Raw genomic sequence first — 22,539 nt, forward strand, 5'->3', positions numbered from 1 at the left:
GTGGCGCCCATCGTGATGCCTGCTTCTTGCCGTTTCACTCCTCATCTTTTATATACATGTCATTGGTAAGAAAGCCCAGCATTCCATGATCACATATTCCTTTTTCAATAAACTTCAGACAGCATTTCATTTCATTTTTGACAAATTTGAACTCAGAATACATTTCATCAGCGATCTTACCTTTCTTGATTTCCAGATGCATCAGCAACGTCATCAGGTAGAACAGAAAGGAAGCACATTGTTTGGTTCTCGTATGTCCTATGTAACACTTAGCGCCTATCAAATAACGATGTATCATTTTACAGAGATTAGTAACGTGAATCCAGACGGCCAATGTAATGGTGAAATACTAGCAGGTTCTGCGGCCCGATCGTGACGAGGAGGGCACAGATCAACACCAGTAACGTACCCGCTCCGCCAATAGCAACCGATGTGTGCACGAGGTCATTACACTTTCATGAGATTTACTCAGACAGATTTTAGGTTTGGCTGGCAAAAGTTGGCATTCTTTCTGTCCCTTTGCCCCCATAATTGCATGCGGCATCACTCTCACTGATCATCCAGAAAAGATAGGCGTAATTAATCGATAAATTGCTAGCCACTTCTCGGTAAAACAATTTGCTGTAACACTCGGAATCGGTATGAGATACCTCGAAGATCAGATTCGTCCCGTCCTTGTCAAGTTGGGGATTTTCTTTGCCCAACTGAAATGCCATTTTATTATCATATATATTAGCTTTTCTGTCAGGACGGGCACATACAAGTCACCCATTGCCTTACACCTTACAACAAGAAAGCAGGGACCCGCAAGCTGGGCAAACCTAGATATGATTTTTTCCGGAATTTCCACAGAAGGAAGTTGAATGTAAAGAGTACTTAAGATTCATGGGACAAGTGTTTTAGTGGCATAAAATCTTCAGAAGGGGATCAGAAGGGCGTTGATTTATGGGACAAAAGCTCCTCTTTTCTTTCTCAGACACATTTCATTGTCATAAAATCGTTTAACGTTTCCTTTGCAAAAATCACTCTTCGATAAACTAATGAAATATTATATTTCAAAGTATCATATATACAAAAATAACCTAGTATAAAAAAAACCTATTTCATCGATGCCATGAATTATAGATACACAACTGATACATTAATTGAGTTGAGGTGAAATAGGGTTGAACGTCGAACTTTAACGACGTGCATGCGTGTGTATGTGTGGCTACTTGTACTAGCTGGTTATATAGTGCTAGCTCGCTGAGGGCTACCATGCCGCAGTTAAGCAAGAATACACCACTCGGACACATCATACTGACTCCGTCCTTGTTGTACCCATTAATGCCGAGCGCCAGGCAGGGACCAACAAGTACCATATTTTAACGTCTATTGGTATGACGCGGCCGGGATCGAACCCGCGACCTTCCGCTCTCCGGGCGGACGCTCTAACCACTACACGACGGAGGCGGTCAGCCGATACATGAAGACTCGAATCCAAAAGATCAAATATAACCAGACATATGCTACTCAGTATTGTTTAGAATAAATATATTTTTCATATTCGTACGAAACACAGCGTATGACAATGCAGTATCTATTCTCGCGTGTATTCACGGAGGTCCCGTCCTGACCTCACCTGCCCTCTGAATACAAATATTGAGTGGTATCTGCAAAGTGGCCATCATCTCAGACAAACGTGATGGGAGCGTAACGTTATGGGAGCGTATACGGTGATAAAAGGTTGTAAACATGACCTCGTCAAGCACAGTATCACCCACATGTAATCACACACTCCATCCCACGCACATTCTACGTGTATCACCCGGGCTCATCACCGGCTGATTGTGATTCATAAACACATACCATCATATCGTCGGAATCGTAAAATGGAATATACTTTCAGCCGAGATTTCTCATCATTATTTAAAAGTTTTTGTCCCGTAACAGCGTTTTGAAGACATGTTCAAATTCTGTGGTGATTAAATGCATTTTGATTATAGGGTGAAATTTCGACATATTGAATATGCGTGAAATTGGCACTGATTTTTAAAAAACGTTGCTAATTAGTACTATAAGTGAGAGACGTTAACGCGTTATGTAAGTTAACATCACGTTGTAAAGTGGGTCCCGCTTGAAACAATAGATACGATCTTAAGTCATGTCAAAATAGATAATTTTATCAGTTGTATCAAGACACTATGTTATCTCTGTTGATAACGTAGACGATACACGATCGAGACAATAACGTCTGTTATTGGCGCACACACAGTGACAAACACGTTTATACAAATGTATTAACATTATCGCAGCTACCCGGCCCCTATAATAACCACTGGGAGCGAGAAGACATGTGAGTATATACTTGATTGGGTACACCGCGACATAAAGAGTTTGACGTACATTTCTTTCCTCGTCGCAGTCATTATTGGGGGCGGTGGGGTAACGTAGTGGTCCAAGATCCGAGACCCGAGCTCGGTATCTCGCGTAGGTTTACAGGCTCACGTGTGTGTTGAACCCACTTCTTGTCTCCCCGGCATGCAATTACTGGAATTTTGCTAAAGCGGTGTAACCACTCACTCACTCACTCACCCCCGGCATGCTGTTGCTGGAATTTTGCTAAAAAGGTGTAACATCTCATTCACTCACTCCCACTCTACTCCGTGTCATACTAAAACGGACTCAAATGATTTTACTTGTTAACCTGCTTGCCGCTCGGTATTAATGGGATAGAACAAGGACTGAATCAGTCGGGTACTGTGGCATGGTACCTAAGTGGGCTGGCACAATACAACCGGCTTTGGCCCAAACTAGTACAGGCACACGAACATATATATAAATACAATATAATTGAACCCAACGTCAATCCCTACTTGTTCGTGATATAAATGAGGCTGTTATAAAATTGATGTACGTACTATCTAAGGTAAATGGTCAACAATGAAACTAAATCAGATTTTGATGGTATATATGGTCCCCAGGGAGTTGAGATTGATAATACGACGTGCCGTTGGGATTGACATCCAGTGATCGAGGGAAAAACTTAGTGCTTTTGAGCAGCTGAGCTGGATATCGGCGCTATACAAATGTTAGCATAATAATAATAATCACAATAATATATATGGGCCAGTGTCTCGGACTGCGACATTCTCGATTAGTCAGTGTGGCGGTGTGTGGTCCTGTGTATCAGGTCACAAATCAGGTGAAGTTAAGCAACGTTGGGCGTGGAGAGTCCTTGGATGGGTGACCGTGTGTGACAGCTTGACTCCTGAGAGTTCCAATACCTCAGTCCTGCCCCACAACGAAGCACATGTGGTACATGTGGTCTCACCTTAGGCAAGTGAATTTGTTCAAAATTGGCTCTATCCACCCAGCAGAAAATGGGTACCCGGTGGGATAAGTCATGTGACTATAACCTTCTTGCGCCTCACAGGCAGCTTGGGTTATCCGGGGGTAATAATGAACTGTCTGCGCCACGAGCATGTGTCGGTGTGGATTTAGGGCAATACAAATGGACTAGTTATCAATATTAATGCATCGTTTTATTGAGGATGATATTTCAATCATCACCACTTGTCTAATACAGAAATCTTCAACCACGAGCAACCCTTTAATTATAAAAAGCAGTACAGTTAACAACCCGCCTTATGTTACAGTGCACAATAGCAACATTCGTTTAAAAGGCAGATTACGTACACCGCCTCTTCGTCACGGAGTCCTGTGATAAAAACTTCAGGTATTTCTGTCCTTAAAAGAACATCTTTATTCAAATGTCGATTTACATAAATGTTCGTTTCGAAATACACGTCATACATGCTGAAGCACGGATCAGGAACCTTTAACAGTTACCGCAACGAGTTAGCCCAATATTCAACAGTATTCGATTAGTTGTTCATTTGCAATTGCATGATAGTGAAGAGGCGGGATGTAAAATGTGATATCGCAGTCCACAGTCAAACCTCTTCACTCTGATAGCGCAGCACACACGGATCCCTGTAGTATGTACTCAGTATTCAGTGCGTCTCGGGAGACGACCTGCTTGCATCCATGCTATAAAAATTACCTTTTTTGGTTTCTCCACCTCATTGAAGCACCAGCAGTGTCTCCTTGGTCATGTGGCTTTGCTCGTAATATACCTCTGTTTACCCAGCAGTGAATGGGTACCCGGTGGGATGATAAGGTGAAGTGACTGTTAACCGTCTAGAGTCTCAGAATCAACCTATGTTGTATGCTGCCCAGGACGCTGCGAATACAAACCGAATGCGGGGTAATAGTGTTGGCGCCTTAAGCATGCACTTTGTGTGTGGAGGTTGGTACAATATATGTACACACATTATTTTTTATTATTTCAAGTCTATATCTGTAATTCAGATTGGTATATAATTTTGCAGGTCTGACGACACGGGGTCTGATATATCCTTCAACTATGATGACTTCACTCACTACACAGTAATACCCGCGGTAAGCTTTTACGCTGATACCATTTCTTTCTCAAAAGTTCAGAGGGGGCGATGGGTAGTGATTTAAGCGTTTCGCTCATCACGCCGGGAACCCGGTTTCGATTTCCCACCTGGGTACAATGTGTGAAGCTCATTTCTGGTTCCCATTGCAGCGATATTGCTGAAATAGTGCTAAAAGCGGCGTAAAATTTACATCCATTCTCTTACAAACACAGAGTAGATCGGCACCACTTTGTGCAGTGTTATGCTGACCTACCACCTATACTCATGTTATTGTACAACTGTAGCTTACATTGTTCCAGTGAAACGTTTAACTTGTTATCCATGCCCTCGCGTCTTCAAGGGGCGGTGGGGTAGCCTGGTGATTAAAGCGATGGCTCGTCACGCAGAAGACCCGGGTTCGATTCCTCTCATGGGTACAATGTGTGAAGCCCATTTCTGGTGTCCCCCGCCGTGATATTGCTGGAATAATGCTAAAAGCTGCGTAAAACTAAACTCACTCGAGTCTTCACAGTATTGACAAAACGTTTAACCCTACTAAACTGATTTAGGAAGTGGTACGGATGGCCCTGTGGTTTAAGAGGAGAATGTTTGGACCATTTCCAGCAGTCTGCGCTGCAGAAACAGGTTGCATAGCAGTCCTGTCGGATCTGATTGGGCATAGTGGCTCTGATTGTGCAGAACTGTCCCTTGACAAGATCCGTTGTTTATGGATTCCAAATACATTGCCCATGAGATGTTCTCTGAGTCCCACCAGTCGGGTAAACAAGTTCGATCCACTTTTCATTTGGCTTTCTTCCTGCACCACGCTTACAGTACCGACAAACAGTGTCAAATCCAAGTCATCCATTGAGCAATGCATGTCAGCCATACATCACATCTTTCAGGTCGTTGAAATTAAAATTTAAAAATTTAGAAATTACGTAAGCGAATATTCCAGCTATATGGCGGCGGTCTGTAAATAATCGAGTCTGGACCATACAATCCAGTGATCAACAGCATGAGCATCGCTCTACCTAATTGGGAACCGATGACATGTGTCAACCAATCATCGAGCCTGACCACCCGATCCCGCTAGTCGCCTCTTACGACAAGCATGGGTTACTGAAGATCAATTCTAACCCGGATCTTCACGGGTATACACATTACGTAAGACAAATCTGACAAATAATTCACCTGATGAAGGAGCAGGTATTAGCTCTGAAACATCGTATAAAGAATACAAAGAACTTGTTTCCAAAAAAGGCGCCGTTTATTCAAATATGACCTTTGTTCTGTAAACATTAATAGTAGAAATGTTTTTCATTTTTAGAGCCAAACTATTTGATTAAATATAATGTAATTTACAAGTGATGGTGATCCAAGATAGTCTACTATGTCACAGGTGGTAATCATACTCTTGCTGGCCTTCCTGGAGAAGAGGAAGAGTGGAAGGGGCATCTATGACGGCGGCCCGGCATTGATCGTGTAAGACAAGGCACATTACCATGATACAAATTTATCATCCTTAAGTGTGTCTTTAAAAGCTACATACCGAAGGTAGTAATCATTCGCCCATCTCTGTTACGTTAACAGGAATGGGGGCGGTGCGGTGGCCTAATGGGTAAAGCGTCCGAAGACCTGGGTTCGTTTCCCCACATGGGTATAATGTGAGAAACCCATTTCTGGCGTACCCCGCCATGATATTGCTGGAATATTGCTGAAAGCAACGTGACACCTTCATGCGAACCTATACTGTAATCGCCTCACAATTACAATAATGATAGTGTGATATGTTGCTGGTGACCTAACCTAACCGGAATCTCCACACGGTTTTTATTGTGTAATATCGGGATAGTGAACTGCATACATGATCCAAATCATTCACTTTGAGTATGGAGGCTCATTAAGGAGGTTAGGACTTGAATCACATATTCACGCCAAAGACCAGGGTTCGATTCCCCACATGGGTACAATGTGTGAAGCCCATTTCCGGTGTCCCCCGCCGTGATATTGCTGGAATAATGCTAAAAGCGGCGTAACACCATACTCACTCACTCACTGAATCACATATGCTACGGATAAGGGTTAACATGAGAGCCAAGCCCCTTTAAGACACATGAAATAGGTATGGTCTACTCTCATGTGTAAACAGAAGCGACAAAACCCATTCCACATTCATAAGAAATCTCTGTCAGCTGTACAGTTGAGACTATATCATGGGCAGGTATATCCATGTTATACTGTTTGCACGGTTCCAGTTTCCTCTCACAAACCGGTTTGTTTTGTAGACCGTTGAATCTCCTGGACGGTTATGAGAACCGGTTTGCGTTTGCTGCTGCCTTTGGTGCCGTCACGAATGAAATCCTCAGCCTGTTTCTAGAGACCCAGTACTCCTTCGAATATCCGCTCTGGGCTTTCGGTGGGTATCATTACTCGAATAATAACTGAATCAAGCTGAAGTGTAATTAGCATAATATTAAACTTATTGGGGATGTGTCGAATGATGATGGCACAATGTGTTGTACGCTATCTGTTTAAAGTCTATCCACGAAGTGCTTCCTATACATGCGATCGCGACGTAAAAATGGTCATTGTGCTTTTATCGTCCAGCTTGTGTATGTGCTGCATCAACGATGTGATGAATGAGGTGTGTGAGTGCATCACACGAGTTATTTGAATGAATGCAACATTTGTTATAAGTGACTGGCTGCGCCATGTCCATGGCTACAGTCTTGTGCAATTGTGTCATAAATATGATCACGAAAATGTATATTTGGCATTGATATACACACAGGGAAAATCATCTTTATATACGATATGGGAAGTATGGCCATGGTTTCACAGGGTACCAGAATATGCTGAAATCAGCAAAAGACGTATTAACCAAACGTGGCACTACTTCAAGGGATAATACGTTAGAACGGGTGCATGTTACATCATGAATAGTTGCCTAATTCTAGGCTACCTAAACGCTGTCTGTTCGTATCTGTTCGACTGCTATACCATGACTTAGGGACAGGAAGGGATTCTCACAACACCTGGAAGTCGCAAACTCCCTTTCAACTGTTCCAAGATATTGATTGTCCTTAGACATCGTCTACAGACTTTGGTATAGGTACCATCAGTACGGTCAAGTGACCAACCAGGTCACGCCAGCCCGTGTTACAATTGATGCCCAAGAACGTTTCGAGTATCTGCATTACTAGCTGTAGAGATTTATCCCCCGCAGACTCTGTAACAGCGGCGGTTTCAATGATGCGATGGACATCTGAACAGACAGTGCGGAACCACCTTCGCGAGGAAGGTCTCAGAGCCACGCGACCTGTCAGACGTGTTAGTTTGACCCATTAGTACCGTCAGTTGCAGCGTCTGTGTTGTCAAGCAGACATTATGGCAAGACGGGACATTCCATTGGAGAGAAGTGTGCTCCCATCCTCGCTGATCGGTTTCTTCATCAATGAAAATAATTTGTTGTTCCTATTTTTGTTTGCTTCATATCATCCCATCCTGTATTTTCCGATGAACGGTTGACTTGACTTTGCATGCATTTGCATCACGACTATATGTGATAGTGATTCATAAACACAAGCTCATTATATACAATCATTTTTGTATCAATTAAATTAAATTCAATATGCACATTTTTACCACGGTGAAACTAGCCTACTCTTTCTATTTTAACAATTACAAGTAGCCAATGTTAATGTGCGTGTATTGGCATGCATTATTTTGCTTACAGCACTGATTCTACAGGTGCGGACAGTAGAGGTGGCGGTGGTATGTTTCCCATTGTTTGCATGCATTGCCACTCGACACCGATTGGTTGGATCCGTTTGCGGACTTCTGTATTCTATCCTCTTGTGAGTAAGGTCAAATGTACCAAACCTGTTTTCCTTTAGTTGAAAGAACATCTTCATACTCTACCAAAGCATTTTAGCAGTGAGACCATGCTTACCACTAAGACCATTATTTCCAGACTTGGTCAGAAGTGCAAACATTAGTTCGTGTACCCACTTGAAATATTGAAATATATACATTTATGTGATTGTATGGTATTTTTCTCGAATGATCTGGAGAATGCTTAACGATTGTTTAGTCATCAGATGAACAGAGTGACTTTCTATAGAACTGGAGTCAGTCAGCACGTGCCAAGGGGCCCGAACCCGTGCAGATCCGGGTTTAAATTGGTCTTCCGGGTTTAAATTGGTCATCAGCAACCCATGCTTGTCGTAAGAGGTGACTAACGGGATCGGGTGGGTACACTCGCTGACTTGGTTGACACACATGCCATCGTATCCCAATTGCGTAGATCGTTTCTCATGATGTCAGTCACTGAATTGTTTGGTCCAGACTCGATTTTTCACAGACCACCGTCATATACCTGGAATATTGCTGAGTGCGGCGTTAAATATTATTCAAACAAACCTAGGGTACGAAACAATTATTGATCATAGAAATTATAAAAAATAACTTCTTTTGTCCACATATTAGAACCATAGTATCAGAAACAGCAGATGCTTATATCTATATAACGTCTTACGTCCAAATACGATCTCACAGGTGCGGCGGTATCCTCACAGATCTAGTTCAGCGGGTCCGTTTATCAGCTGGTACCAGTACAGTAAGTTCACTACTTCACTGTATGGACGAATATCTGCCTCCGGTGAACATTGACATCAGAATCACATGATGTGAAACAAGCTACCAAACAAAATGCAAAATACTAGTGTTTGACCCCAAAACTTATAAAATGTTCCCCAGATTATCATGAAGTCATGAAATGTGATTGAAAAGTACTAGTCAAAGCAAAACAGCTTACAAGATGTCATCAACAATCAATAACAGTTTTTTGCTTGCCTTTTACAATGACTTAGCTGAAATAGTCTCTATGTTCCTATCGAACCATGCATACATGGTCTTGCTTCACAAGGATTTAACTGATATAGTTTCTATGATCCCATCGAACCATATTAACATGGTCTTGCTTCACACTGACTTAACTGAAATAGTCCCTATGTTCCTATCGAACCATATTGACCTGGTTTTTGCTTCACAGTGACTTAACTGATATAGTCTTCATGTTCCAATCGAGCCATCTTTACCTGGTCCTACTTCACAGTGGCTTAACTGATGTTGTCCGTATAATCCTATCGAATTATGTTGATGTGGTCTTGCTTCACAGTGGCGTTACTGATATAGTATCTATCTTCCAATCGAGCCATATTGACCTGGTCCAGCTTCACGGTGGTGTAACTGATATAGTCTCTATGTTCCAATCGAGCCATATTGACCTGGTCCTACTTCACAGTGGCTTAACTCATGTTGTCTGTATAATCCTATCGAACTATGTTGATGTGGTCTTGCTTCACAGTGGCGTAACTGATATAGTCTCTATATTCCAATCGAACCATGTTGATATGGTCCTACTTCACAGTGGCGTAACTGATATAGTCTCTATGTTCCAATCGAACCATGTTGATATGGTCCTACTTCACAGTGGCGTAACTGATATATTCTCTATATTCCAATCGAACCATGTTGATATGGTCCTACTTAACAGTGGCGTAACTGATATAGTCTCTTTGTTCCAATCGAACCATGTTGATAGGGTCCTACTTCACAGTGGCGTAACTGATATAGTCTCTATATTCCAATCGAACCATGTTGATATGGTCTTGCGTCACAGTGACTTAACTGATATAGTCTCTTTGTTCCAATCGAGCCATATTGACATTCTGTTGCAGGTTTTTGAACTAAGTCCCATTGCCACCGACGTTCCTGTGCTTTTGTGTTATATGTATCTGTTGGTGAGATCAGCCTCAGAAATCATCCGCGCTGTGTCATCCAAAGTGTACTCCCTACAGGTAAGACAGGGACATGCACGTTTACTGCTATGGTTGTGTAGTAAATCCCATATTGTGTTCTCTGTATATTGATCAACTGGTGATTGAGTAAATGGCGGTAGAGGCGAAATTGTATCCCGAGACTATATTTTTTGTAACTGAGTATTTTACTATTTGCAGAATAACATTATACTTTCCTCAAAACTGTATAAGGAAAGTGATTTGTGAGAAGTGGACACATTGTTAATTTAGATAACTAGCTATAAAATTATTTTCAGATAAAATAGTCCAATCAAGAGATGTGAATCTCAGAAAATTGGTGATGATGTTTAAATACATTAAGTTAAATAGTTAAGTACATTCTTCGGTTTAAATTTGAATTGCAAGGGTCAAAAGCACATACGTGTTTCAAGGGTACTATGACAATATTCGGACGGTCAAAACAATCTCTAGAATTTATAGAATGTGCTGTGAGATAGTTTACATGGAGATATTCACTATCGTCAGTCATCCACTGCGAAATGTGTATATATGTCGAATTATATAGTATATACTGGTCAAATATTCAAAGGTCGAAGTGAAAACGTTATGAGGAACGGGTAGTTTGGTGTTGCATTTAACTGTGAAAATGAGACTCACTAATACGTGAAGTGTTTTCCTTTAAAATCTTGTTTGTCTCCATTTTCGATTGAGCATAATTAGGCACAATACTTGCTTACGTAAATTGGAATTTGAAATATTGAAATATGAAAAGGAATTCCGGCTTGTATAAAAGTATTGCAATAAAAAGCTATAAAAATACATTTCCATTATCATAACAAATATCCTCTAACGTCCACTATGCCATAATTATATGTTTGTGAATCATTTTCAAACGAAGATAGCAGGTGTTTGAGAAAAGCTGACTGCATCCTATCTGGCCGTTGGCATCCGTCACCCAAAAAATGGAAAATACAGTACAACCAAAAATAGGAAACTGCATATTTGTCAACGGAAACTTCAATGTTGAATGCATTAGCAAATATGATTAAAGACCGGAAAGATTGCCCAGTATCCGTCAACATACGACTGAGCTATAACTAATTCATGAGTATGTGAGTGAGTATGGTTTTACGCCACTCTTAACAATATTGCACACATTGCACCCATATTTGGATTCGAACCCGTGTCTTCGGCGTGACGAGCGAACGCTTAAGCCATTAGGCTATCCCGCCCGATTCATGCAGAGAACATTCTCGGTAAGTGTTGCAGTTAGAAATCAACATTTTTTTCTGATGTGTATATTTGCTCTTCGCAATTTAAATGGAAGTACTTCCTGCTTCTGCTTGTAATCACAGGAGGAGACAGACACGGTGCGTCCACATCAAACCCTCCATGTGAGGCTATTACTTAGCGGTTACTATGATACAGTTTTAAGGTAAGTACTACAGCGTGAGAAGGTTGTTGAGTGAGTGTGTAGGCGGTTGACTGGTTGAGTGAATGATTGAGTTCTTCATTGCTTGATTGAGTTGTTGTTTAGTTGAATGAGTGAGTGGGTGATTGAGTGGATAATTCCCCCAACAACTCTTGACACAGTCTGTGGAAATAAGAATAATCACGTTACTTTACAGGAAAGACGAAACATTTAGACAAACGGTGACCTATAGATCCATCCTGGGCTTCAGGTATCCAGTGAAAATAGTTTGTGCTGTCTTCATTGTAGCTGTTATTCTCTATCAGGTTCGTATTACCTGCAAGCTGCGGTGTGATTGGAAGGATGTGAAATATTATGCTGAGCAAAGGAATTTCCTCTCTTGGAGGACATGTTGAACAGTATGTTATCACATAAGTACAACAGGACATGTTTACATGTACCTAGTGCAAATGCTTACGTGTCCCTGTGTAGAGATTACCACGTTCGTAGTACATGTGGCACTAGTGTGGGGTAGGGCATGCTTCCATGTACCTTGTGTTGGGATAACTATACTGAACAGCCCAAGAAACGCAACTCTGTTTTTTTGTCAAGTTTTTCAATAGAAGACATAAACATGAACGCTTACTTTTATGAGATTTCATTTTTTTTAATAACTCGCGCTTCTTTTGCTGTTCAGTATATTATACGGATACTACCTGTAGGACAGGACACTACTTATATTATTTCTCAAAATCGGTTTTCATTCAGAAATTATTAGTTTGGCTGTCACCGTCAAGTATGCTTCAATGTAAAAAATATATTTTTCTGGCAATGTTTTTTTTTTCTTCAAAAATTGAAATGATACACGTTTAATGGCGAATAAAGAAACAGCAGCCTTATGATTTGTTTCTGTTTTTCAGCTGGCTGTTCTGGAGATAACGGGTGGAGTTGTACTGTGGGAAATCAAAGAACATTTCCTCAACTTTGAATCGATTGACGCATTCAATCATACAATCGTCTTGCTCACACCGCAGGCCGTCAACGGCATGATAGGTAAGCAACATTCTTAACGTGTTTGGTTACTAATAGTGATTGAGTGAGGGAATTAGTATGGTGTTATCTATTAGCCATATTCCGACAGGGGTTAGATTCAATGGGCCTCACAAGTTGTGCTCAAGTAGAGAATCGAACCGGTCCATTTGCGTGGCCAGCGAACGCTTTAACCACTAGTCTACCCTACCGTCCCGATAATGGTACGAACAAAAGCCACTATGCTTTAATTGGTTTTTTTAGGCTGGGTTGTTCTTTAACATTTTCTGGTTTTCCACTTGAGTATAACCCACTAGAACGGGTGTCGTGCTAAAGAACACCTGGCTGTTTTTTGTCAATCAGATATCATTCTATGAAATGTTGTATTCAATTCTCTTGTTTTGCAGGAACGTATTATACATGTGTGTTTATTGCCAATGCTGCAGCCCTCATTCACATATTCTTTTTCCTGAAGATATACAGGTACGTTAATGTATGTTACATGTACATTACGAAATATGCCTTCATTGTCCATTGCACTCTCTCTCTCTCTTGTTCATTGAAATATGCTCTTACGAAATATGCCTTCATTGTTCATCGCTCTCTCTCTCTCTCTCTCTCTCTCTCTCTCTCTCTCTCTCTCTCTCTCTCTCTCTCTCTCTCTCTCTCTCTCTCTCTCTCTCTCTCTCTCTCTCTCTCTATCTCTCTCTCTTATTCAATTTCCATTTAATATGGACACTCAAGCCTGGCCTCGTTCCACAAAACGTTAGCAGACAATTTGAGTTAGCACCGTGAGAATGGACCCTGCTCCATACAAGTCAGCGTTGTTAGCTCTACGAATGTCGTGAGTCACTGTCACGAAGTGGGAAGTGTACAATCTACATTGAGCTGGGATGGTTTTGTGACGGGGTTCCTAACTTCTGAGGCATCCATCATATTTTATGGCCGCTTCTCTCTCTCTGTCATTTGGTTGTTAGTTTGGTTTTTACGCCGCACTCAGCAATTTTTAGCTACGTGACGGTCTGCAAATAATCTAATCTGGACTAGAGACATGCAGTGACTGACATCATGCGCATCATTCTACGCGATAGAGATACGATGGTATGCACCACTCATACCTGACCACGCGATTCCGTTAGTCGCCTCTGACAACAAGCATGGGTTGCTGAAGACCAACTCGCGGTTCGATTTCTCAAAATGTTCTAAGGAACGTTTCTTAAATCCCAACCATGATATTGCTTGAATGCTGCTTAAAGTTAGTGGAAGAGAAGTACAAAGTCACAATTATTTATTCAAAGTTTCATAGATTCTCTTCAGATTCCTTTTCCCGCAAAATAAACTTTCTAAAGAAAATACATCATCGTCATCAGTGTAACTCCTCTATAAATACTGTTATGTTTATTAACAGAAATTATGTCCACCCAGTGCCATCTGTTTGTTCGATTGTTCACGATACTGTCAGAAACTTATCAAATGTAATCACACACACTTAGGGAACTGACCCGTGAAGATCCAGGTAAGATTTGATCTTCAGTAACCCATGCTTGTCGTAAGAGGCGACTAACGGGATCGGGTGACCAGGCTCGCTGACTTGGTTGACACATTCCATCGTATCCCAATTGGTTGTAGGAAAAAAATCAATATTGATAATGGAGTTCATGTTTATGTTGTTGATCACTGGATTGTCTGGTCCAGACTCGGTTATTTACAGACCGCGGCCATATACATGCAGCTGGAATACTGCTGAGTGCGGCGTAAAACTAAACCCACTCATTCACTCAAGTAACTAATCAAGTAGAACCTTAACTGTCAACCTTGCAACATACTTAAACTTCATTTCTTTTCATGTCTACAGGAAAAACATTTTGCGTTTGCACCAGAGGAGATCGATCCTTCATCTGCGAGACTGAGCAACATACACAGTATATAATGGTAAGGACGCAATGAGTGAGTATGGTTTTACGCAGCTCTTAGCAATATTCCAGCAATAGCACGGCGGGGGACACCAGAGATGGGCTTCACACATTGTACCCATGTCGGGATTCGAACCCGGATCTTCGGCGTGACGAGCGGACGCTTAAACCACTCGGCTACCCGGCCCTACGTAATTGATATACGTGGATATATACTACCAAATGCAATCGAGCAAATCACAAAGTACTGACGCCATTTAAACGATAACGAAGTATTCATTTTTGAATTGTGAAAACGACTAACAGCTTGTCATTATTTCATTCACCTTCAGGCCAGCAATCTTCGATTCCTTGGGTACCTAATTGCCTACAGTATTTGGGGTAGGTCTCGCTTTAGAAATGCCTTTATGAGTACGCTGCATACATAGTTGTAATTACCAGACTTTGCTATATCCATTATAGAAACAGAAAACAACAGATAGAACCTCTTGAAGGTAGAACCTCTTGAAGATGGAACCTTCTCGAGACGTAACGTCATCCTCTATCGTTAGACTAACGATTGTAGTCTCTGAATATATATTATAATCAATATACGTTTGATTGTAACAAATAAACCCATTTAAATTGAAAAGGAGCCTCAGGGAGACCAGAGATTCAGAACCTAGGGAAATCAAGACTTGCTTCGATTAGAGCTTTAACATTGCAGGGATGGCTAGGCTGAAAGGAAAATAATATGGTCACTGTGTGACACAGACTATCGTGACGTCAATATATCACGTTAAGCATAACGTCTGATTAACGTCCACATTGACGTTGTATACGTCAGCAAGTATACTTTACATTTTCAACCCTCTCATCATCATATTTGCGGCATAAATATGTATTAGGTGATCAGAGACCTCATTATTCCTATTAGTATCATACGAGAGTAGTAATTCTTTTACCTTTAGAGTCTGTGCGCAAGTGAACTGCACCTTTGATAAATAGTGCAAAAATTGCAGCCACGTTTGTTTATACAATCACTGAGACATGTATAGTTCTGATGCAATATTTGGGGTTGTGATACCGAAATACAATACCCATGATGCCTATTTAATACTACGATCCATGAAGGTCCGGGTTAGAATTGGTCTTCCGCAATCCATGCTTGTCGTAAGAGGCGACTAACGAGATCGGGTGTTCAGCCTCGCTACCTTCGTTGACACATGTCATCGGATCCCAATTGCGTAGCTCGATGCTCATGATGTTGATCACTGGATTGTCTGGTCCAGACTCGATTATTTACAGACCGCCGCCATATAGCTGGAATACTGCTGAGTGCTGCCTTTAACAACAAACAAACAAAACATTTATGTTACAGGTGCTGTGATTTTCCTCGTCTTCCTGTTGATATTTGGTCTCGTGGTCTTCTACGCCATGTTCTGGATGGAGGCTAACGGCATCCTGTGGACATTCTTCTTATACGTGGTACAGCTTTTGAGGTAGATCATGTGTAGTTTACCTGACCTTATGGATTATGTTGCCATATTGTATGTCTGCTGTAGGCACTGTATTTTACTGCCTTTTAATTTTAAAACATCCCTGACACATTCGCAAATGTAGCTTACGTTACGGCACTAGAGAATATTCTGACGTGATTCGGTTGTCGACAATATTGTAAATTAAAACTGCTTTATAAAATTTTGAATAAGGAAATGATTTACACGTTGTTTGGGGTTGTTTTTATTAATCATTCGGGTAAACAATTGACTCTTGCCGGTGTTTGTGACTGGCGTCACATGTGGGGCAGGAAACATAAATCTTTCCGCCAAAATCAGTTTCATAATGAATCATGTCAGAATAGGACGATTGATTCTCCTTTTGAATATTTCATAGTTATTGTTATGTATATGTTTTCTCTTCCCAGCCTCCCTGCGACAGCTCTCATCCTGTTCTACATCCAGGTGGCGATGGCGAGATACGTTCTGCTTCAGGACAAAATACGACCAACTGACGAGGACCCGCCACTCAATGTAGATAACAGGTGGGCCAGAAATAAATAATAATTCTTAGTTAACTTTCTTTTTTTGTTGAAATAATATGTGTGTGGCCTAAAAGAATAAATGTGAAAAGAACAGGATGTGGTGCGTTTTGTACCCAAATACAAATGATCGGTAAGATGAAATATGAAATATGAAAATTAACACTACGATACTTGTTTATAGTGGAACGATGAAACTGGTGACCTCAAAGAACTATGCCCTACCACTACTCACATCGATCCACTCTGTATAATTTCTGGAAATTCGTAATTTGTACAAGAAATCTTTGTTTTCAAATGTGTGAAGACGGTGGGTCCTAAACCACCAAAATGACACACTGCAACTAATATCTAATGCTGCAGGCATATGTGTAAATTGAGGTAAAATGAACACTTTTCAAGAACTCAAATGGCAGGCCTTGACAATGGTATGCGTTCGAAGCAATATGTTATGTGAACTGTAATTTCATTGTGAAATGTCTGTAACATGTGCTGTATATATACTTGTATTACTTGTATATGGGCTGGAGGCCTTAAGTACAATAAATATCTTTGACCTGATGGAATTGTGCCTATAAAACAAAGCACTGAAATAGTGGTAAAAGGGCTCATGTTGTGTTGTAGGAGATTTTACGAGGGGTTCAACTTTTTCTCCCTGTTCGGGAGCTTGACAATTGGTATATTCTCCTGCTTTCTACGAATTCTAACTGGAACCGTCATGGGAGTCGTGATGGTCGGCAGACTGGACAAAACTACGTACATGAGAAGCATGGAGAGGCGTGATAAAGGTACAGGCAAACAGATATGCTCAGTAGTTGGCCATAAGTGAGTCATCATTCATTGAAATTTCCATAGACTTGCATGTTAATTACCTGTTGCAAGAATAAATTTCATAAATTGAGTAGAAGTCATTTTATTTTGATATTTTGCAAACATCTTGGAAATCATCTTCGGCTATATATATATAAATTTTTTTCATCTTTCCGTTGATTAGCTTATCGAATAACACCTGATTAATCACCATTAAAACAACTTAATTCTAATGCATCCCACAGACAGCCATGTTAATCCTGATTGGTATGTCTAATATATGTTCGTTACACAGTTGCAAGTTTCTTAATAATCATCGGAAAATTGAATGGAAATTATGTGTATGTAGCTGAGATGATTTCCCAGCTGGTAGATAAGCATGGAAAGCAAAATTCGACCGAAACTAAATTTATTAAAATTATTCTTGCAAGAGTTAATTAACATGCAAGTCTATGGAAATTTCACTAATGATGACTCACTTATGGCCAACTACTGTATACAGGCATACAATATTCAGGTTGTATGCCTGCATACAATATTCAACTGCTTTTATCAAAGGCCAAGGCGCAGATGGCTTCAAACAATTTCTTCCAGCCAACACGTTATGTCCAGAGACTGTCCAAAACATAAACTCACTCACTAATTCCAACTCTAGTGGATAGAGCGTCTATCATGAAAGTAGATGGTCGATTGTTTGATGCATGAGTATTTCATAAAAAACTACGTCATCAATAGATGTTAGTTGTTGTCACCCTGCCTGGCAGTAAGGTATAAAACAAGCACTGTCTGGCCCGCAGTCAGTAAAACGACAAACCTGCTACACGGCAGGCCAGTACCATAATATTAGTACGTAAAACTGAAGTACCTGCAAAATGCCACATATACAATTGTAACAACACTTTGAATGCATTAAGACACTGACTGACTGAGTTTGGACGTACAATTCTCTTTAATACCCAACATTGCTCGTCACCTTGTTTTACTTGAAAACTGAATGGTTTTTGGCGTGAAAATGGATGATCTACAATGTTGATCAACTCTTTGAATAGCATTAAGAAGAGATATACCTACATTTATTATCCATATGGTGAAACATAACCAGTGTCATAAATATCATATGTGCACATGTGCACATATTACTTTTGCCTAGCAACCATTGTTTCTGTGTTTCGTCGTCTGTGACGTCATTAAACAATTGAACGTGACGTCAATGAACTGGGCAGTCAGATTTGCTTACCGTGTTTTACTGCACAAATGCACATGAATAAAATGCTCGGGCAATACAAAATTTCGCACTCGTTTCGTATAAGTCGTATGACACACTTGCTCGTGTAATAATCTCTATTTATAACCATCTGCTTCCTAGCGTTCATTCACCTGGTGAAGGAGTAAGCATATACTCTGTTCCTCATCTTTCAGTGGGCGGTGGGATAGCCAAGTGGTTAAAGCGTTGGCTCGTCACGCCGATGACCCGAGTTCGATTCCCCATATGGGTACAAAGTGTGAAGCCCATTTCTGGTGTCCCTCACCATGATATTGCTAGAATATTGCTTAAAGCGGCGTTAAACCACGCTCGCTCACTCATCTTCCAGAAGTTCACGTCCATAAATGTTCCCCTTTATGTGATGTTTATCATAATATTATATTTTTGATGAATCTGGATTATTCATCCCTGTCTTCATCCTTCAGGTCACTTCTCCTACATCAGCATGCTGCACGTTGAAAACAGCCACAACCACCCCGTTGTCAGGGTTTTCTGTGGCATCCTCTGGGACCAGACGTTGCAGCGGAGACACGCCACCTCTTCGACATTGTTGAAAAAGACTACCCTCAAGTACAGGACATTTCCTAGCGTTGAGCCCCCCGAGGATGAAATTGGCGACAACTCTGGTAGAAAACCTCGACGACAGATATCAGGTTACTTGTTGTATACAAATAGAGATAGTGAGTGAGTATGTTGGGCTGATTGAGTGAATTTAGTTTTACGCCGCACTCAGCAATAATCCAGGCTGGACCAGACAATATGCACAGTGATCAACAGCATGAGCATCGATTTACACAATTGGGATATGTTGGGTTGAGCACTGCTTTGGATAGTATTCCAGTTACTTCTCTAAAATGTATCAAATCACAGACAGGAGGAAAGTTTTATGCTTGATGCTGACAGATCTAGAAACATATACGAACTGTGATCAGAAGTCACGATCATAGGTTTCTGGCGCTCCCAAGGGAGGTAATTCTGTACTGCACACTGCGATAAGATAAATATCACATGTATAGCGTTACACACCATGTCACGTATTGTATACAAATAGATTTGTTGAATAGCGTACATACCAACATTGATCTGACTATATAGTTGGAGTGTTCTCATGCTGCGCATTAGGTAGTTATTATTATTTTTTTTAATGTCAAAGATCAAACAAGGATAAGGTGAATGAGTGAGTTTAGTTTTACGCCGCATATAGCAATATTCCAGCAATATCACGGCGGGGAACACCAGAAATGGGCTGCACACATAGTACCCATGTGAGGAATCGAACCCGGGTCTTCGGCATGACGAGCGAACGCTTTAACCACTAGGCTACCCCACCGCCCCAACAAGGATAAGGGCATATTTTAACCCACAGAATAATTCTGTATACATATTTTAAGAAAGGGGGGAATCCTCTACACATTTTGATAGATATTATTCCATGTATTTACATTATATTAATGAGTGAGTGAGTAGGGTTTTATGCCGCTTCAGCAATATCCAGCAATAACACTGGGGACACAACAAAAGGGCTTCAAACACTGTACCCATGTGGGGAATTGAACCCTGGTCTGACGAGCTAGCGCTTTAACCATTAGGCTACCCACCGCCTCTCAACAACAGTGAAGTTAAATCAACCAGAAAACGTATACTTGCGTGACGTTATGACGACGTTATACTATAAGATAATTTTTATTTCCAGCTTTGGAAAATACGCGAAACGTGCGGAAATGGAAACTGGCCTTCACATTACTCAGGAACCCGGATTTAAGGAAACAGAGGAAGACTTTTTATCCAATGGTGGACACAAAGCCCAAGAAGCTGCGGCAGTAGAAATGATTGACGCACACGAGTTCTCATCAGTGTGAATAAATGAACCACATGTGATAATTCAAGTCGTCACAGTGATATTATTATTCAATGATAATGTGACTATATGTGGAAACAGTTACGACCTTGTTAAGCAGAAAATGGGTACCCGGTGGGATAAGTCATGTGACTATAACCTCCAAACGCCTAACAGGCAGCTTGGGTTATCCGAGGTCCTGTTATGTCCTGTTCTATTCATTGTTAGCGCTTTGAGCATATCTAGTGTGGAGTTTTGCGCTATATAAATAGACACATTATTATTATTATCATTAATCCGAACAACGTCGTTACCTGTGAAATCTACTGGATTAACAAATGGATAGTTGATACGTTATGTATGTTTTGTGACACGTTGTGTAAAAAGGAGACGCCCCGAAAAGTAATCATCCGGAAAAATGAGTGTTCGGTTTAACAGGGTTGACTGTATACGTGTGGTTATTAGATCTCATAACACTCAGAGGCCCTTTAACCATGAACAAGTCTATATATAATTATGGGAGGGATAAATTAAGATCATCATAGCGCTATAGGGCCCTGAACGTTTTACTCCGAAACGATACTTCACGTGAAGCCACCGCCATGAAAGTGACGTGAACCCTAAGTGACATTTGACTCTCATGTTAAATGAGGCCGCCTCCGTGGTGTAGTGGTTAGAGAGTCCGCCCGGAGAGCGGACGGTCGCGGGTTCAATCCCCGACCGCGTCATACCAAAAGACGTTAAAATATGGTACTTGTTGGTCCCTGCCTGGCGCTCGGCATTAATGGGTACATCAAGGACTGGTCGGCTCGGAGTCAGTATAATGTGTCTGAGTTGGGTATTCATGCTTCACTGCGGTATGGTACCTCAGTGGGCTATCACTATAAAACCAGCTTCAGTCTGGGCTAGTACAAGCAGCCGCACATACACATACACAGGCATGCACGTTGTCATATGAGCGAAATATTCTCAAGCACGACGTTAAACCCAATTTCACCTCACCTCACCTCATGTTAAATGATTACTGCGTATGTCTCGAGTAAATTAAGTGTCGTGTTTCTAGATTTGGAAATTTCGATTTGAACAAGGAACATCCATGCAGGACGTAAATACACATTTGATTGTACTCACTTATGGATGCGCATGACACGGAACCGAAAGGGTGTGTATAATATCTACAACAATATAATGGATCAACCGTTGTCGTGTATATAAATGAAACATACTAGTTTTAGTTCGTTTTCGAGATGCAGAAATCAGATATTCTGCTCAGGGGCGGTGGGGTAGCCTAGTGGTTAAAGCGTTGGCTCGTCACGCCGAAGACCCGGGTTCGATTCCCCACATGGGCACAATGTGTTAAGCCCATTTCTGGTGTCCCCCGCCGTGATATTGCTGGAATATTGCTAAAAGCGGCGTAAAACTAATACTCAGTCAGTCAGTCAGTCAGATATTCTGATCTAAATAGTTTGCCAACTTGAACCGATAGATTCGACGCCTCGTCGCAGATTCACGGATCAGAAAGTTCACCTTAGAGCTATCTAAGATCTTCGCACAGAGTGGTGTGGTATCGGAGTAACAAATCTTATCTGAGTAACAGTGGTGGCTGTTGATCAGATTTTACTTACTTGGTACATAGTACACATGTCGAGACAGGTCGATTTATTTTTGTCGTGTTTTTATTACCCCAAGGGCCTTTATGTTGTCTGACTTACCAATGTCAAACAAAAGTAAATCCATTTTGATTTTCAATCTATGTGAATATTTAATACTTTTCAATAAACATAATGTATAAGCTATAATAAACATAATATACTTTTCAATAAGTGTTGAAATGAGTAACAGCATGAATATGCATTGATGGAGTCGTAAACATTTCTTCGTGTACATTTTTGCATTAATCTCGCCAATATCCAATTTTGTTACTATTTTTTGCCCAAACAACGGCAGGTGTGCATTCAAAGTGTGATAAAAAAACTGAATGGCAGGGCATTTAATATTTGACATCC

The 22,539-nt window shown here is 40.9% G+C and overlaps 1 protein-coding gene across 1 annotated transcript; it reads left to right on the forward strand.

Moving 5' to 3' along the window:
- The first annotated feature begins 2,221 nt into the window (after nt 1-2,221).
- Nucleotides 2,222-20,577, forward strand: LOC124282419 (stimulated by retinoic acid gene 6 protein-like). The gene is made up of 17 exons (XM_046718407.1): nt 2,222-2,335; nt 4,374-4,443; nt 5,827-5,909; nt 6,713-6,843; nt 8,164-8,284; nt 8,985-9,045; nt 10,169-10,288; nt 11,605-11,684; nt 11,878-11,986; nt 12,581-12,713; nt 14,545-14,621; nt 14,935-14,983; nt 15,963-16,083; nt 16,509-16,625; nt 17,247-17,410; nt 19,122-19,349; nt 20,390-20,577. Coding segments are annotated over exons 1-17 (1,797 nt in total). The 5' UTR covers nt 2,222-2,333; the 3' UTR covers nt 20,521-20,577.
- The last annotated feature ends 1,962 nt before the right edge of the window (nt 20,578-22,539 follow it).

Source organism: Haliotis rubra, unplaced genomic scaffold (genome assembly GCF_003918875.1).
Source record: "Haliotis rubra isolate DU_JTF1 unplaced genomic scaffold, ASM391887v1 Scf3, whole genome shotgun sequence".
Lineage (NCBI taxonomy): Eukaryota > Metazoa > Mollusca > Gastropoda > Lepetellida > Haliotidae > Haliotis > Haliotis rubra.